The 20,451-nt window shown below is 40.1% G+C and overlaps 1 protein-coding gene across 1 annotated transcript in view; it reads left to right on the top strand.

Moving 5' to 3' along the window:
• Positions 1 to 20,451, top strand: part of LOC139731401 (uncharacterized) — a 66,888-nt gene that overhangs the window by 742 nt on the left and 45,695 nt on the right. The window contains exon 2 of the mRNA XM_071642289.1: positions 19,429 to 19,599. Within this exon, the coding sequence (XP_071498390.1) occupies positions 19,429 to 19,599 (171 nt within the window). The remainder of the gene's footprint in view (positions 1 to 19,428; positions 19,600 to 20,451) is intronic.

Raw genomic sequence — 20,451 nt, 5'->3', positions numbered from 1 at the left:
TGAGTCATAGTTACATCTACCAAACATGAATTTGACAAAATCGACAATACAATTTAGGTTTAATGGAGCATGGAAAGTCCGAAGCAGCTGAAAGGCTGCGCAAAAACATAACTAGATTACATTGCATCTCTAAAAATCCAGAGGACAATTGTTTGTCATTCAGTGTTCAATATGAACCACTGAAATTAAACATCCCACTATGATCCTCTCAAAATTCCTCATATTGCTGTATTTCGTTTGATGTAAAGTTAACAAATTCACAGTGCTTGCTTTACGTGGCTATGTAGGCCCTACTAAACGCAAGGGCGCGAAGTATATCAATTATCATTTATCAAACATAATTGGGGGAAAATGCCACAATTAATGTGTACATGACAAAGAGTGTATAAACTGGACAAAATCATATAACAGCTATATAGCAACACATTCCATTTTATTCATGCCCGTCTAACATCCAGAATTCCTGGTAGAGAGGCATCTTTTACTTGTTTACTTTTTTTTGTCGCTCTTCTTCTAAAGATTCTTATTCTTCTATTCTTCTATTCCTCTATTACTTCTCCGTTGTCTATCCCGCTCTCGACCTACACGAACAGTATGGGTATCCCGTAGAAAGTGTTATACTGAACACTGAGCATGAAACAAAAGGTGCGGGCCGAAACAAGTTTATGGCGTCACAAGATCCTATAAACGACTGTTTATCAATGAAAACTATAGCTACAAGGCAGATGTGAAATTTAGATCAAATCCATGCTGCACAAAAAGAAATTAAGATTCCGTGAAGAGCTAGCATTTTAAATCACTGGCGAAAAAAAAAAAACAATCTAAAAACAAAACACAGTGTAGATACAGGTCTTTGTGGAATTAAGAATCGTGATAGTTGTAGATGCTTTAATTCAGGCAAGGAGCCAGGTAGGTATGGAAGTAATGAGGACGCCTATACATTCGCAATGATGTGTTACTCATTCATGATGACGCCCCCCCCCCCCCCCCCAATTCGTCAACTGATCCAGCAGAGTAGAACAAACAATATAACTGAAAAGTGCACATGGTGCCGATGTCAGGTACGTCGCTGACTTGGAGCGCCTCACATTTGTCATTCCCAAATGTGAACTTGCTGTCACAAGAGTTTGCGGCACCGTCACCGAGTTTGACTCCACAATAACGTTATTGAGTGAGGGATAGCTGCAGAAGGCAATCCTCGAGGACGGTATCCCTTTATGGGGTCAGGTTTGTCGCAGTTGAAGCGCCGTCGTTAAATTTCTGGTTGCGCGTATACACTTACCATCATAGTTTTGCGTAAGTGACGCAAAATATGACATTCTGCTACACGCAGGCATACATCCGTACGGCATTGGCATACTTGAAGCTCAACTGCCCTCTGTTACATTTCAAGGAACAGTTAAGTAAGAGAAAAGACAATGATATAAGTCAAAACAATCAGAACTAGAATCTCGTGAAATATAAACTCATTCGGCCCTCAGAATGACGCAAACAAGCTTCAGATAAGCTGTTGATAAGGCTACGTGAACTGGTGATCACGTGGTAGAAAGTGTATGTGTCAACAGTTCGTGACTTAGTCTCCCCTGCCCGTACTGATTAATGGGTGACATCCCCTGGTGATTGCGTGACGAGGTTTTTGCCGCTACCAATTAGCAAGAAGTCCTTCTTGTCATTTTCTTCCCAGGAATATTCTCCGTCCTTGTTAGATATGGACTATGATAGACACAACCATCGCCAGTTGTATGGGGGCTATATAGGGGGTATAGGGAAGTAAGAGAGCGAATCTGATTTGGAGGAAAGAGTTTGAACATCGTATTGTTACTGAGTCATTATATAGGAGACTTTGCGAGGTTCTTTTGGACAAGATAGTTCATTTTCCTTTGATGCTCTCAGTCACAGAGTTGTTAACATGTCCATTTTTTTTAAACATAAATGGTGGGGTTTTCTATCTTGGAGTTCAGGTGTTCGTTCATTTTTAAGGCTGTGTGGGAATTCACTGGGGTTGATTAACAACGATTAAGGCATGGATTATCATATTTTAAGGTACATTGTCCCCTGTCTTGAAACGATCAAAATAGTGATATATATAATATATATATATATATATATATATATATATATATATAATATACAATATATAGTTTTGTGTGTAAGAGGAATCGGTCTGTCATATCGAAAAGTAAAGAGACTTTCTAGACAACTAGCTCTGAGCTGTTTCATTAGAAAGCTGGATTCGAATGCATTGACATTTCTATACACTACCTTGCCGATTTAGATCTGTACGCACACATAGACATTTATGAAGACTCATAATCCCATCATTGATCATAAGTGTAATCTACACCCAACATTAAGATTTATTAATTTCCTTCCGGTATTTTGCTCTCTTTGTTCTTATATACTGTATGATTAACTCTTCATCGGTGAAGGTATCGTTGCATTGCACGCTTAAGGGACGGCGACGTTCACTTTCCAACGTATGTGCTAAGTATTACATGAAAGCTAGTATAACGCACTGATATTACATTGATTTGTGGATCTTTAAACTGATTTTCACTGATGTCTATGGACTACTAACTGCCATGACCTAAATGAACTGCAGCAAATGGCCTATAAGACAATGGTTTGCACTGTCTGTGTTTTCGAGGAATAAACATAATTATTACCGTGAAAACACTGCGCTGAAAAGACAGTGCTAATGAAAAGTAAATTGCGGATGCGAATCAGAAGACCCTACAAAATGCTCTGTTTGTGACCGCTTTGATGTCCATGTAGTTCATGTCTTAGAAAAATGGTTCAAGACAGACCGTTTTGTATCCACATGCAGGCTTTGAAAAATACTCGACAAATAATCAAGAAAACGTGTATAGCGTTTTGTGGTGATTCATGCATTTTGGGGAAATCTAGTTGTAGACAGGTATGTTTTCACTTTTTACTTCGTTTATTAGCTGCGTGGTATCCGAAACAAATGCTGTTCAAAAGTTGTCGAAGTAAAATTACATCGTCTTTGAATATACTCACTCACAACTTATGGAGCATTGCGGTTTGCGTCCATGTTTAAAGACTAAATCATTGCAATGTTGAGGTATAACAGAATCCCAGTAAATCTTGTACAATTATGGAGTTTCTGGTTCCTCCGCAGACACAGACAAGACCGCGTAATTTCCGTGTCGCATTTGCCATCGGAGAGGAGTTCTTTTCTCGGAGTATCCATCACTTTCCGTACTCAGTTTCAGAAGCATCGAGCTAATCGTTGTTGAAGTTGTTATCGTTGTCTCTAGTGTTTGTTGCTTGTACAGGTGCAGACTATCCAAAAGGTAAGAAAAAGAACTCCTTGAATTTAGCCAAATCTTAACAAAAAGGTATATTACACAGAAGGGCCTTGAAGCTTATGCCGAGACAGATATTGAGATAATAATGATAGCATGTTAATGATGATAATAATAATGATAACAACAATAATAATACTAGTGATTATAACAGGGATGATGATATTGTTAGGTCGTGAGGGAATGTTGGGGAATTGGCATGTTGAAAATAATAATAATAATAATAATAGCTGGTTTTTATATAGCGCATTTCACATTTAAGTGTCTCAATGCGCTTTACAGACTATTATTACCCCGGTCACTGGATACATGATTTCCAACCAGCACTAAACAGTGCTCATTCTCCACTCCTTGGGGAGCATTCCAGCCAGTCGCAGCCATTTTACAGGCGCGCACATGCTGATCAACCAACATAAGCTTTCTCATCCTACCGGGTACCCATTTATACTCCTGGGTGGAGAGCAGCAATGTGGATAAAGTGCCTTGCTGAAGGGCAAACGTGTCGGGCTTGGCATGGGCTCGAACCCACCATACCCCGCTCATGTCGTTCACAGACGAGCGCTCTTATCCACTCAGCCACGACACCTCCACCATGAAAACCCTTAACAGCAAATGAAAAAAAAAAATATGAAGAGAAAAGAGAAACCGGACCACTGGAGGGTAAAATTCTTCGCGACCAGACATAATAAATAGGGGCCATGGAAGACTGGTCATTGGAGCGCTTGAGGAAAGGAGTTTTGAAGACACACAAGATCTTGTCACTAATGCCCACGATCAAGTAGATATATCTCAACTCTACGGAATATGGATTGAAGAAAGAAGGTCTGAGAAACAGAAGCGACATTACGATGTAACCAGCATCATCATTAGGCCTATGCTATGGCACCTTACCACTCAGCAAGGACTTCAAGCCATTCAAGATATAAACATCAGTTGCCTTGTTGCCGAAAAGTATAGTAGAAATTGTCGACTTCAAATTGCTCTAGGAATACAACATACATGGCAGACAGGTTGAAAGATAAGATTCTAGTCTGCAGGAAACCAAATACGGTAATGATGGATAGAAAAATAAAACCCCAAAACAACCACAACTGATGTTATACTGTGCTAGTTAGTAATGATTGGATTGCTGAGAAAGAAGAGGAAAAGATCAAGGAATGCAAGGCCTGCGGAATATGAAAGACGTCCATGCATGTTTTTGTGGTGTGCATGCACAGGGCATGATCGCTGCTTTAAAAGCGGTGTTCCCACTATCGTACGATCTATTACGAACGCCACGATTGGACATTCGTAACTGATCGTGGAAGTTTTGTTGAACTCGTCTGAAATTTCACGTTTGGATACGAGGTTATGCGAGTCTATACGTGTTGGTTCGCTTGGTTGCGATATGGTCACGATTGGTCTATTTCAAGCAATACGATCTGTCACGATCTGGTCTCCCGTTCAAATACGATCCGATAGGATTGTCCCGATTGAGGCCATGATTGGTCCCGATCTACCACGATCATTACGATCGGGATCCCCATTTGGTGCGTGCTGGTACGTTCTGATACGTTCCAATACGAATACCGCGAACCAATGTGGGCTGTTGAGATAAGATACGATATCTTGCACGATCGGGATCAAAAGCGACACCCATTTAAGATGCGATTGGACCCGAATGGGAATACTATAGTCCTGCTGACGATGGATTTCATTGTTTTAGTTCCTTTAGTTCCTTGTCTTAGTTTGTGTTTCAGGTTAAAGTAACTTTCATATAACTAACACTGTGAGACTTACTCGCCCCAAAGTGCTCTCATGTCTTAGTAATCATGCAATAATGGTTTCGTACCAGAGCCGTGTTGACTCGACACGGTACCGCGAGCACGTATTGTACGAAACCATTATTGCATGATAACTGCGACCAGCAGCCCCATACGCATAGCTAAATGGGGCTGCGCATTGTAGCATACAGGATCATGACAGACTAGTATCGCGGGTAAATATCAAATTAAAATCCAAAAATTTCTTCAATTTGAAGACTTACCACTTAAGTTGAAGTATTGAAAACAGGCTTCGGGCAACGTTTGGTTCTGCCAATAGTCCCTTTCTGTTCGAATTTATGACTGAATGCGACTCTGTCGAGAGGACCTTGGGAGAGCTACACTGAATTGACGGCCAGCGCATGCGCACACATCACATGCCCACAAATTTCAAATCCATGAACGGATGAGATGTCTGTGTGCGCATGCCCGAACCACAAAATCAGATCATTGCCTCATCTTCCCCAGAAAAAAAAAGAAAGATCAAGACAAATGTTTTCACCTTCCTTTGAAATTACATGAAGAAAATATGATGAAATTAACGCTGAAAAAGAGGATGGGATCTTTTTGAATGCTAACATAATATGTGTTATAAACGCTCATATAAGAAAGTTGGCCGAACTGATTGCATTGCTTGTGTGTTTAATTTCACATTCGCATAGTATGGATCATATGCATTCTTATTTCAAAATGCGGTTATCTCATGGGGTATTGACAGTTTGGTTGGTTTGGCTTGATTTATTGTTTTATTTAACAGTGTATAACAAAACCGACATACACACACAACAGAAAGGTAACTCCCCTAAAAATGTTACTTTTTAACCAAAAAAAAAGTGACCTTTCATCCACGACAATGGTCACTTTTCAAAAGTCACAAAAGTTACTATGTGGGGTATGTGAAACATTCTGCTTCTGGTGGATGTTTCAGTGGTGTTGTTATTTCATATTTCATTGTGCCACCCCTCCCTTATTTAATCTCGCGGAATACAAAATATTTGCGAGTAAAATAAGGGCAAATGTGCAAAAAAAATAAATAAATAAATAAGCAGAAGGAAACTGAAAAAAGTCGATCCCGATCAACATGATTAAGAAGCACGATTAGATAAGATTTGCTGCGTTTTTGATACGATCCAAGACAATCTGATGTGATGATCACGGTCAAAAATTAATCGTGTTAATTGTAGAAAATTTTTGAACCGTCCAAAAATTTTCTACGATCAACGCGATTACCACGATTGACCTCATGATCTGATACAATCTGATACGATCTAGTAAGATCACCACGATTGCTTCACGATTAAGACCACGATTTCAATCGTTGCGACAATCGTGATAGTGGGGACCCCGCTTTAGTAAGATTCCTATCACCGCACGACTCTCACGACTCTTACAAAAAGTGTTTAAGCTCGTCTTCAGTCTGTTAGTCAGAAAGGCCGGTATCAATCAAGCTTAGAGACTTAATAAAGTGATAATGATACAAATGCTTATAATATTATTTGCAGTAGAAGAGAAAGCAGATGCAAAATAGATGTTACTTTTGTTGTGATCTACAGGTGCTGCATCATAAGAAGACACAAGAAAAGAAATCTTGGTGTATGAACTGATTACCTTTTTACTTTTGTCAAATTTGCATCATACACCGCCCTTTCACAACTGAACAAAAGAAAGTGTTTATACAAAAAAAAAAAAACTTTTACGTCCACGGCACAACCTACTCAAAGCGAACGAAACAAGGCAGATTTTTTAAATAAACTTTCGAATACAAAGGATGCAAATAGAGTATATGAATTCCCACAACTACTCATTCGAAATGATTTTCAATTTTTATTTTCAAAGCATAAGAATTATGGCGAAAGGACAGCTTGTACTCGTTTGGAGAACTTTACGTGTATCTATTTTTTTATGTATTTTTTTTTTTTTTTTTGCTCAACAGATGACCATATGCCATCGGGTATTGATAATCATCTCATTTCTACATAAATACTTATGATAATTAAAGAAAAGGGTGATAGATTTATAAATGGAAATATAGTAAAAAAAGTAAAGTATAGGTAAATGATATAAGTGGTTAGAACAACATAAATGCGGAGAAAAAAGAGGAGAAGATAAGAGAAGAGATCCGCGAGAGACACCACAATGGGGTTATTCCATGGCTTCGGAGAGAAATGAAATGTTTGAGACGTGATTATCATCCATACAGGCTTTGTTTTGATTTTTTCTAACGACAGATGCGGTTACTGTCACAGCTCTTGGCATTGACTTCTTATTTAGAACTCGCCGCAACGTTATCAAGGAGTCTACAGTTCCTCCTACGCGCATGCCTCGAGACCTATATGGCATCAGGAACAGCAGCAACCCTGTGTGAATACATGGCCACGTCTTGACAATCAATCCGCTTCTGTTGGTTGCCAGTTTTATGAACTTATCGTCTTTTTTCATAGGTCCTGCGGATTCTCCTGCTGAAATTGGTATATGCCTTCTCTCCCTTGACAAGACAGCGTCTGCATCTTCAGTGAAGGAAGCAATGGCCGAAACTTAGATTCTAGGGAATCGAGCTCCTCAACTAAGGCCAGACTAGCATTCTAGGTGCGGTTAACTACATGCGATCATTAGGGTCCTTCAATGGCAGTATCTTATCAGAATAGGTGAAGACAAGCTGACGGTTTTTTTCTTATCTTTTTCATTCTTTTTTTTTAATCAAACGAAACAGTTTCTTTACAGGAGGCGCCAATGACTTGGGAAACTGAATACCTATTGATGTTGTACGGGATACATGATGAGCAGCAACAATGTGCAGTCCTCTGACAAGAGATGGTGATGGCACCGCTCAAATCTCAAAGTATGATTGGAACAGCGCGGCGGCTTCCTGGAAAATATGATTGATAAGTAAAGAACTGCCCTCATCTATCAGCACACAGATCTCCAAGAATAACTGAGACGGAAAACTCATCCTGAGCACCTGATTCGAGACTGCAGTATCTAATCGGAACTGTGATCTCGGCCTTTCAGCAACTTAGAGGTGATCTACGCAAAGATATCCTTACGCAGGATGACATAATGTTGCAGAACCTTTTCTGAAAACAGTATTCAATTGCATGGATGAGTACAACATCACATTTTCGGCAGTCTGCTTTTTTAAAATCCCTTTGATCAGAGGGAATCACAGGTGGGTCCTGGAATTGGAAAGATAAAGGGCTTTCCAGCCTATATTTCCTTTACAGCACTGGCATACCTCTCTTCCAGAGCCCAACAGGCAGTGACAGGGTTCGACATTACTTCAGACTTGCTTTGATGTGGCATGCAAAATGCCTAAGTAGTATGGGTCAGCAAACCTGAGCTCGCTGACACATAAACTACTCAGATCTCATCCTGGACCCTGAGCTCCTTGACGGCATCGAGTCCGTTCACATGCAACGGGTAGAACGCTTTTATAATCGTGCTCATAAGCAGCAAGGGCTGATGAGCAACAATTAAGGTTTGTGGTGCAGCCATGCAATGTCAACGCGGGTAGGCATCATCCTGTCATAAGCAGATCATCAGAAAACATCTGCTCAAGCCGGCACTGGAAGCTGGAAATAGTCTTTGCAAAAAATAGAAAATGTTTGATTCTCCTGCGACTACTGGAGATTGGGCTCGTCTCCAGAAGACGTGCGTCGTGGAGATGTTGCGGGGACTAGAGTTGCAACCTAGTCTTCAGACCAACGAGATATAAACTTAAAGTCTTAAGCAATGTGATATCATACCCATTCGCGTCCAAGCACTTTAGAATCTGAATAGACCCTACATGGTGTCATAAAAGTTGTACTATGGCATATCTAATCTGTACCCCGTTAATGGTGTCACTGGCACCTGTGAAATATGTTTGTACCTTACATGGCGTCACCAGGACCGCCATATTCTCTAAACGGCATATTTCGCTGTGGTGGCACATAAAATTTCCTATACGGCATTTCGAATCAAACTTTCATACACAAGTTCGAAAATAGCGAATTGATGCCAACCTGATCTACTAAGAACTCTCGAAAGATTTAAGGGTTCGTTTAGTTTTGGTTGAGACCTAATTTCAGGTTTCGAACATTTGTTGGTGAGATAATGAGAAACCTCTTATGAAGTATGAAAGAGCATGTAATTCCATGAGGAATTCAACGTTTATTTGATGAAAATTGGTTTTGAAATGGCTAAGATATCCAAACAGAGCGATTCTAATAAGTGTCGGACCCACGCTTCATTACGATCGCTTTGTTTTACTTTGTTTTTGGATGTTTCAGTGATTACAAACCCGATTTTCATCAAATAAACTTTGAATTCCTGTTTAATTGGTATGCTCTGTACGATTTCATAAGTGTTTTCTTGGTATCTCGCAAAAAGTTAAAAGTCCAATTCTCATCTCCACCAAAACTGTACCATCCCTTTAAACACGACAGAATTTCTTTTTTTTCACCCAGAATAGGAGTGATTACTCCATCGAATTTCAATCTGAATTATGAAAACCCATTGTGATTGAGGATCTCTGAAATGCGACAAAAAAATGAAAACACTTCTCTTTTTAGTTGCAACGTCAAGGACGCTGGTAATATAAATAGTAGCCCTCCCCCTTATCGCTGAACTATCGATGTATTACATGGCCGGCGGAGCCGGGAGAGGGGGGGGGGGGGGGGGGAGGGGGCAGGGGCTGGGCCCCACCCCCACATTTTTTTTACCCCGGAAGTACGTAAGTGGCACTAAAAAGAGATAGATATCTTGAAGTGCTGAGGGCGGTAAGGTTATGTTTTTGCGCTGAAGACCCCCCCCCCCCTTTTTTTTTTCTTTTGCTTGTCAGCTGAAGAAACCCGGAAGTGGAAGGAGAAATATGAGCTGAAGACCTTGTCAGCTGAAGAAACCCGGAAGTGGAAAGGGAAAGATGAGCCCAAGACCTCCCCCCCCCCCCGCTCCCCACTTTTGAAAACGCCCAGAACCCCAGAACCTTATTACTCTCAGAAAGGGGTTGTCATATATTCATGAGTGTATGCCTAGACATAAGAAAGCCTACCCCTCCCTCTCCCACAGCCCTCAAGAACTGCGATTCTATTAACAAGGCTGTCATTCCTGCTATATTGACTACAGGGAGGCCATATTTAAAGTTCCTATTTATATGTATATTGGTTTTACCCCAAATGACCTTTAGGGTGACCTTATAAGGAAAAGTTGACTTCAAACGATAAAAACAACTTTAGAATCGAATTCCTGACCCAGAAAACCTCTAAAGCTGACTTTGCAAATTATTGTAACACTTTTAAGGTTTTTAAGTGTTAGAGTGGCCTTTAAACGTAGGTGGCGGCCATATTGGATTTTGCCAATATGCCAACCGGAGGGCGCCCTTCACCAGAAATATGCCTCCTTTCAACCGTCGACAACTGCAATTCTGTTACCAAGGCTGGCATTCGTGAAATATTGGCCACTTTTAAATTACATGTAATGCATACAATAGCCTGACCCCCAAATGACCTTTATGTGACCTTATAAGAAAAAGTTGACTTCAGACCATAAAAGCAATTTCAGATTCGAATTCCGTGACCCAGAAAGCTTCTACAACTGAATTTTTAAAACGATTGTAACCCTTTTATGTTTTCAATATGGCGGCCATATTGGACTTTGCCAATATGGCCGTCCCAGAGGGCGCCCTTCTTGGCGCCCATTAAAAATCGAAATAGTATGGTTTGGGCTACATGTGTACCAAATTTGGTGCTTTTGGAAGAATTTGAACCAAAAAGTCCCTTGCGCTCCCCCCCCCCCCCCCCACTAGTCAAAAATATAGCAGATCAAATCGGAAAGAAATCGAAGCAAAATGATCATCCCAAAACTCAGCTTCTGCTGGAGTGAGACGTGTACACTTGTCAAACGTATTGAATTCGAGCGTGATTCTTTGAAATTTATTGATCTTTCTATAAAATTAATGTGTGTTTGTGTGTGTGTGTGTGTGTGTGCCTGTGTGCGTGTGTGTGTGTGTGTGTGTATGCATGTGTATACTGACGCTAAATGGGATACATAAACGAACCTATTAATTATAGGTTACAGTGATAGCCCTCATCTGCAAAATGTCTTATGAAGGCTCCGAAGGAAAAACAAATGTAATGTCTGGCTGTAGACAAGAGCTCTGATGATGTAAGGTGAGCACCTTCAGCTCAAGAATGCTCAGAAATCCCAGATTTCTGCCATGGTAGCTTACTTCCCCAAAGAATGACTGTGGCACAGTACAATGCTGTAATGTGTAAGTGAAGTCTCTTGCAGCCGGCGTTTATTAAGCCCCCCTATAGGGCTCTAGAAATTAATCTGGAAGGTACTCAAAATGTATGGATACAACATTAATCTTTTAAACAAGAGAACGGCCTGAACAAAGTCTGAGGTCGAGATACCAGACATTAAATAGGCTAACATATGCAAGTTTAGCGTTGCCACAAAGTGATCTGGGTCACCAAAAATGGTGAAAGTTTGTGATTCCTGGAAACCATCGATGATAAGAATTTAGTCATCAAAATTATCATTTGGTGCTTTCGGAACCAGCAAAAAATAAATAATAGTAAGATATTACGATATTACTTAGGATTACCATCTGCTAATAAATGTCTAATATAACATTTAATAAATTCAAAGATAATACCAAATCAATATGGGTATTGATAAATCACTGGGCTTTCATTGTAGAAGTACTTCTAAGAGACTGAGTGAATTTTTGAACAAAAACGATATTCTTCATGGATATCAATTTCGCTTTAAGTTATAGTTCATTTCATGTTATCGCAAAATTTATATCATTACGGGATCAAGACTCCCATTAAAAATTGATAAATTATCTTCCAGATGCAAACATTTTTAATTCTCAGTTGTGATTGCACCAATCTAAAACAAGTTAAATGTGGAGTACCGAAGGGCTAAGCGCTAAGATCCCTAGAAATATATATATATTTAAGAGCTATGCTCCGTTTTTAAGATCTTCAAGATCTAGGATTTATTATCTTTCACGGCGTTCTTCTTCTACTGATTCGTTTACTATGTATATATATATATATATATATATATATATGATATTAACCATGTTCAACTCAAAATCTCCATTACATACTATTTGCCTATGATATAAGGATCATGTTAATGTTCAACCATGTGAATACAGTAACTAACTGAGAGCAAATAAACTAAAACTAATTACAACTTATACCCCTTTCAGGTAATCGTGGATGCGGATAATAGGAGCAATAAGTCGTAAAATTTTGATTACATGAACGGAAGAGGAGTAAAAAAGTGCGCATTATTTTGATGCTGCTATTATGCGCATTATTGCAGCATGAGGAGTTGATCGAGAATACATGAACGCGTTTTTACGACTTATGCGCACTAACATTCCACAGTTCGGTCAAAGGTCACTCGATTTCCCGCACAACCGCTGATTGCTGAGCTTGAGCGAGAGCTGTGCATACACGTGAGTATATATCACCGGAAACATTACGTCATTATAGAGGCGTGCCCAGTAACCATGACAAATACTCCCGTCTTTCGCACCGTTATATGAACGGGCGCTCGTAAAAGTAGTGCGCACTTCATGGGATATATGAACGCGATTTTGATTACTTCATCCGCATTATTTGGATGCGGATAATTGAACCGCGATTACCCGAAAGGGGTATCATTCGCAACTCGCACCGTTATTGAAAAAGAATTGAATAAATATTGCAGAAATGAGAAAATAGATAGAGTGTCTATAATGTCGAATCTTTACGGGTGTTAGTTGATAGTAAGCAAATAATCAACGTTGGTGAAGGTGATGGGACAAACTATCACTTCCGAGGCGATCTGGATGTAGCTATCTTTCCGAAGCGCAGCTGAGGAAAGATAGCGTACACATTCAGATCGCCGAGGAAGTGATAGTTTGTCTCATTGCCTGAAACTAAAAGTTGATTATTTGCTTTATATTCCACATCAAGGGTCCTAGAAATACCCATTTTATCCCACATCTGAAACCGTTTTTAGCTGTCTTTAGGTATCCTTAGGGCTTATAGGCTACGTGTGCGCGTAGATAACAAAACAATGAATTTGCTACGCGCACCGCTCGGCACTGAAGTGAAAGTGCGTTGCACTGTGTACTATCAAGTGACCTAGTTAAATGATAGACCACAGTGCAACGCACTTTTATTTCGCGCGTACTCATCTCGCGTTAAGACTGTATGGACTGCCAGAGATCAGCAAAACAAACAGCTGTCTTTATAGATGACAAAACAATGAATTTGCTGCGCGCACCGCGCGACACTGAAGGGAAAGTGCGTTGCACTGTGTACTATCAAGTGACCTAGTTCTTCTCAGGTGATGTGATGGGCAAAACTACGCTTTATCACGTGATCAGCTCTTGACCAATCCTATAGCAAGATTCTTAGTATGTGGAATATAATCATTGATAATTTATGTCAACTTTGTCCAGAAATGTTAATATCTTATACAGAATACAATTTCTTCCTCAAAATATCTTAAAGATGGTATGTCATTTACTTGCCTCATGCTATGTTTATCATTGCGATGTTGCCTGGGGTTTTACTTCAAACAAAAATATAGAGCGTGTTAAAAAATTACATAAAATGGGCTTTTAATTCACTCTCCACATTTGTCCACCAGCATACCTCTATTCTTAGAAACAAAATGGCTTCCTATCAAACAATCGATATCATTCGAAAAGTGCTAATTTTGTTTTGAATTACGTAACAACATTTTACCTAAAGTATTTAATGATCATTTCACGTTGAATTGTTCCGTTTATAATAACGATACTACAAATGCCCAAAATATGCATTATCAATTCAACTACGCTTTTATGTCATAGTTTTTCATATTTCAGACGTTTGGAATAATCTACCAAGTTTGGATAAATGTTTTTTTTTAAATTTATTTATTTGTGTGTTTTACAATGACATCGCAAGTTGTGTGAGGGATAATCATAGGTCAGTGGGGTATTTTAAACGATAGGGGGGGGGGGGCATTCGCTAAAATAATCCCTTGTCGCCTTATAAATCAGCCATAAAAACACTTGCGTCTGGACCTGCTAGCTTTTATTCCATTGCAACTTTGATGTCTCAAGGTATTACTCTCTCCACTACTTACTAAAAATATCGAAAACATATTGAGATCCGAGAATTGAATATAACTAATCAAGTAATATGGAATAATAGATACATATTGTGTTGTGGGAAACGCATGTTGAGTACACAGATAACAGATTTTTTTTTCTCTCTGAAAATAATGGATATGTTACGTGAATATAGTCGACGAATACATTGGAAATTCCAAAGATAAAGGACTACAGTTTACGGAGTATTCCACTCTTCTTAATTGTAATAAGATGCCAGGCGAGTAGAAGCTTGTTTTTTAACCAAAATTATAACCCTTTGTTAAGACCACTCTGCACCCTAATTACGATACACTGTATATTCTTTTTTTTTTAGATGGATAAAACTACACAATGGAACGTCAAAACAGTTATACAATATCTATTCATAATTCAACAATCTCGGAAAATAATGTTTTTAATCGTCTTTGTGATATCACACGTGATTGCTGTCGTAGCGTGAGGGAAAAAACAAAAGAACAGCCCTTAGATTACCAGCTAGTCAGACTATTGAGTCAAGTAGGGGCATTCACACTTGCGTAAGAGTTGCATAGTATTGCGTACCGACTTCGCCGAGGTTATAACTTACCCTACGCCGGCCTACGTCACAATACGTCGAGTGACGCAAAGGGACACGTGGGGTACGCAAAAAGAATGGAACATGTTTAATTTGTTTCTGTACTTTCGGCGTAAAGCACAGGACGCAAAGATACGCAGTATAACGCAACATTACGGTACTGTGCGCAGTAAAGCGCAACACTACGCTACTTATATGCCAATGCCTATGCAACATTATGCTACCCTACGCCATTAAAGGGGAAGGCTAGTAACTGATCAGTGGGAATCAGTGGGAATGGTGGAGGGTGATTGTTCCAATCCTTGTGGCATTCATTTAAGAGTACATCATATATCTATTGTTGTGTGAAAATGTTTTGCTTCAGAATGGTCTCATATTCAAGTAATGTGCAGTTTAATGTTTCTAGGTTAGCGTGCCTGGTCAGTGACGGGGCATTAATGTGCACATTACTTGAATATGAGACCGTTCTGAAGCAAATAATTTTCACACAACAGTATATATGTAATGTACTCTTAAATGAATCCCACAAGGATTGGAACAATCATCCCTCAGTATTCGTACTGATTCCGACTGATCGGTTACTAGCCCTCCCCTTTAAGCAGGGTTCCCACTTAGCCGAGTTGGAGTCCCGAGTTGTGCCGAGCTGCGCGAGCTTGAACTCGCGTGAACTCGCGTGAACTCGCGTGAAATTTGTCAGTTTTAATGAGCTGCGCATGAGTGATCTACGAGGCAACATCGACATTACTACGATAGCGGTACGAGTGATCCGAGCATGATACGAGTCACACCGATCTTGGGGCGAGTTGTGATGACCTGTGTACGACTTAAATCGAGCTTTCATCGAGTTATAGAGAGCTTGTTACGAGCCCAATACGAGCCCGTTACGAGTCCGTTATGAGTTCGCGCAATCCCTGTGAAATGTGAATAATTCCATATCAATAGGTCAGTTCAATGCACTTTGAATAAGCGAACACAAAACTCGTTGTAAGTCGCAGAGCTCCATCTAAACTCGCGCTAATTTCGAGGGCAACTCCCCCTACACATACTGGTAGTAGGTTCGTAGTGCTCGTATTGCACTCTTTAAAACTCGAGCAGAACTCGCGTATATTTATACTTGAAGGTGGCGAGTTACGAAGAGTTCATCGCGAGCTTCGTCCGAGTATTGAGAGTTTGTTACGAGTAGTACGAGTATATTACGAGTTTAAAAGAGTTCAGCACGAGTAACTTCGAGTTAGGGAAAATTTTGAACATGTTCAAAAATTTTTGAACCACTCGCGAGTTCACGGGGAGTTTTGCAGATTGACTACGAGTTTCGCGAGTTGTCGCGAGTTATCCCGAGTTACATGAAGAGCTTTACGCGAGTTAGCGCGAGTTCCCCTTTGAGGCAACTCGCCACAACTCGCCAAAGCTCGGCACTGTAACTCGGCTAAGTGGGAAGCCTGCTTTACAGTGCCGAGCTTTGGCGAGTTGTGGCGAGTTGCCTCAAAGGGGCACTCGCGATAACTCGCGTAAAGCTCTTCATGTAACTCGGGATAACTCGCGACAACTCGCGTAACTCGTAGTCAATCTGCAAAACTCCCCGTGAACTCGCGTGTGGTTCAAAAAATTTTGAACATGTTCAAAATTTTCCCTAACTCGAAGTAACTCGTGCTGAACTCGTACAGCTATCGTAGTAAACTCGATGGTGCCTCGTAGATCACTCATGCGCAGCTCATTAAAATTAACAAATTTCACGCGAGTTCACGCGAGTTCACACGAGTTCAAGCTCGCGCAGCTCGGCACAACTCGAGACTCCAACTCGGCTATGTGGGAATCTTAATCCTTTGAGACTGGATTCAAGGATTTATCACACCACTTCTTTTTCTCATTCTTGTGGTCACTTGCTTTCTGACTTTCATGAGTACGCGGCCAATTCGGCGTATCATCGGTATGCGACACTATACGCAACTCTACCCAGGTCCGGTGGATATATTGTAAAAATGACTCGAAAAAAAAGACAAAACATTGTTTTTGCCTGCTCGAGGATTCTTCATATTTAGAGTCATTGCTTGGTTAACAGCAACAAGGTGTTATCTCCGTAAGCAGAGAGAGTATAACCGTAAGACCGGGCGCAAGGATGGGCGCTCTCCACTTTCTTTGCCTCCCCCCCCCCCCCCCAATATCCCTAACTCTCCCTCCTTCCCTCTCTCCATCCCACTCCATTTCTATATTTAATTCGGAGTTTCTCGTTGTCATTCACACTGGTGAATTGACTGTTTTGTCTTGCCCTTGTGATTGCAGTGGCTAGTGCATCCCCCTCGGATTGACGGAGAGATCAAGAAAATTGCACACCATTAGCCCAAGGCTGGTTTATGCTCATTCACATGAACGTCTATGGTCAATGCACTAATCACCCAGTCTAATAATATAATATCAGTGACGCTTTTTCTTTTCGCTCGGTTTTTCAGTGTATCGACGTTCACACAGGTTGTGCTGCATTAATATTATTCAAGAACTGAAGCAGACGTCTTTATTTCTATTGATGTCAAGAATGATTGATTTTGTGATATGTGTCCACTGAGAAATGTGAAGATAAGAATATATCTTTGCAGGGATGCCAAGTTCAAAAAAAAATTTCATGAGTGAGATTTTCATGACTCGGCATCTCGGCATGGGAATGTGCGCGCGAGCGAGGGTGTTGGGAGGGTTTTTTTTTTCCCCTGTGGCCCGAGTCCCACGGTAGGGAGCTTTTTCAATATTTAGCTCTTAATGGTGCGATCAGGTGCATACTTAAGTGACCATAAGACAAAAAGGAAATATACCTTCATTTGCAACTACACATGTATCACTTTAATCTTTTGAGCTATGCTCATTATTATAGGCCCAAGTTGCAGATTTCGCCTGATGCGTGAGAAAAATGGGTGCCATGCGTGAGATCGTGAGTTGGCCCCTAAATGCTTGAGTCTCACGCAGAATGCGTGAGACTTGGTAGTTCTGTCTTTGTTCCTTTAATCAATGAAATCCAAAAATATACACACAATAGTAATCTGCCAACTTTAGTTGTTTTTGTTGTTGTCTTGAAGACCTAAAATATTTTTCTTCTTGGTCCTTTGTTCTTTTTTATAATTGTAAGAATGATTTTGATTGATGAGGCTACTTTGTATATCGTACATCTGTTACTTATGTCCATGGGATCACTATCAACAGGCCTCCATCATATGCTTTTGGTGATTATCCCACTGAGATTTGCATGCTTTCATCTGTCTTAATGATCAATGTTTTTATAATGCCTACACATTTTATGTTTGGAGCTTTTATACGCTGTTCAAAGAAATGAGGTAACTTGACTGAGCAACTGCTGACAAAAAGCGAATTAGACTCAACTCTATAAAGCCCAAGCTATTTTTACTACTCCCAGGCCCAAGGGGGAAGGGGGCACATTGTGCGCCCCCCCCCCCCATATAGCTTCTTTATCACTGATGCATCATTGTCATAATTTGCACATGAGTAAAGCAACACATACTAGTACTGTACATGACCCAACCTTTGGACTTTCTCAAGGTCCCTTCTTGAGGGCGTTATTCGCCAAATAACATATCATATGATATTGTATTATTTTTCATAGAGAAATACATGGGAGATATGCTAAATCATGGATTTTCTGTATGATTTCTTTACCCCAGTATATCCTGTCTTTATTTCAGACCAATCATTTTCATATTCGCCACAAAAGAAAAGCAAGTCAAACTTCACTATTAATTTGTTATGGTTGAAATTTCTCAATGTTACCACATGGGGGCGCTATGCATCACAATATGAAAAAAAAAATATACGAGACCTATATTATGTATTGTTTGGGATAAGCACGTATACGTATCATATTTCATATTTTCATAATATTGGGATTTTGAGTTTCCAGATTGATAATTATGATGAACAAAGTGATGCTACAGGCGAAACTTGTGGAAGATTTAAAGTGACACAAAATAAAAACAGGGTAGTCTTTGAAAATACTATGTCCCTTGGACTTTATAAAGGGTTAATGGTGCCACGGAGACTAGCCGACGATATTAGATGTTATTGCAGGCTATGAATATAACTTATAATCTGTACCCTAGTCTTGCATGTACAGCACGATTTTCATCAGCCATTTCCAAACTTCTCTTGGAAGGTGGTTAGGCGGGAGGGAGGCGAGGGAGAGGGAGAGGAGAGAGAAAGGGGATCAGGGAAGGGGTGAATGAAGGTGATGGATTTCTTGTTATTTTCTCCTTCCTTAGGAAGGTATACCACTTAAGGAAGTACATACCCTGATGACGAGGTCGTTGATGATCACGCTATATTATTTTGATACCATCATGCAGAACTTTTTGAAACATAAAATCAATAAGAGTAGAGTAATTACATTATATGCGTTCACCTTTACGGTTTAGAGGAGGGACAAATTTCAGAATGAGAATTCTACCGCTATTTTTTTTTTTCGGGGGGGGGGAATGTTTCTGTGGTCCGGTGAAAATTTATTATATCCTGAAAGTTTGGTGGCATTCAAAGTATTGCCATGAGGCTTTTAAAAATATTTCTAATAAAGTATCATCCCTCCTTTGATTTTTTATTAAGAACTCTTCAATTGTGACTTCGAAGACCCCCGCTCTTCCTTGTGCGGCTTTCGAGTGACGTTCCCGCAGAAGAAACTTGAACATCGCACTGAGCAGTGGGACGTGAGGAGGGCGTCGACGGGGCGCGGAGGGGACGGTCCTTCAGTGGACCGCACTTTGAACACTGGGCAAGGTAAAGCATTATATTTCTATATATTTTCTAAGAACGAATCTTCGAAAGACATGTCGTCTCGAAGAGCTCTAGCTTTTTGCCTCAACAATATCGTTCCTACGATTATTCTTCTCGTAATGCTGGAAGCATAACAAAATGGTCAAATATTGCAGAAATTGATTGGTAGTTTGCAAGTAAGGGTTTCATAAGCTATTTTCACTAAGTTTGAGGGTGTGTATTTTTGGTCTAAATGGGAGTGTCCGAGAGAACAGCATGTCAATAAAATAGCGATGTGAGGTTGTGTTGAACCCACACACCACACACAATCTAAACACTCCATAATAAAGACGTCATGTATAGAATTGCCTGTTCTCAGGGAGTTCGAGATTGTATGTATGTTTCATCTAGTGGTTTTAAAGCGTTGAGCTGGTCAATATTTGGCAAACATGACGAAGATCCAGGTTTCTAAGTAAACGGGTCATATAGCCATAAATAGGTTATTTATTTGTTTCAATGCCCGGTGATTTATCTCGCTGCTGATGATGATGTAAGCATAGCATTTTTCCATGAAGGCAGCATCATCGACCATAGGAGTGTAGCTTGCAAGGTTTAACCCGTGGACATTTTGTTGTCAAAATAAGGTCGCATACAACGAAATTACTTTCTGTACACTACCATGGCAGTTTTACTCGGAGGAAGATTGGGACAGAATTAAAGCCCAAACAAAGTTCTGGTACGCCTGCAAAAGTTGTCAAATTTCGCTCCCAAATGTGAACGTATGCTTAGGAAATGTGCAGGATAACGATGTTATTACAAGATATTCGATGGGTAACGACGAAAATGCGAAATATTAACCAAAAAGGTTCAGTCTCA

Source organism: Diadema antillarum, unplaced genomic scaffold (assembly GCF_040938485.1).
Source record: "Diadema antillarum isolate AM-2024a unplaced genomic scaffold, OU_Dant_1.0 seq00000369_RagTag, whole genome shotgun sequence".
Taxonomy (NCBI): Eukaryota; Metazoa; Echinodermata; class Echinoidea; order Diadematoida; family Diadematidae; genus Diadema; species Diadema antillarum.
This window is presented reverse-complemented; position numbering and strand designations above follow the sequence as displayed.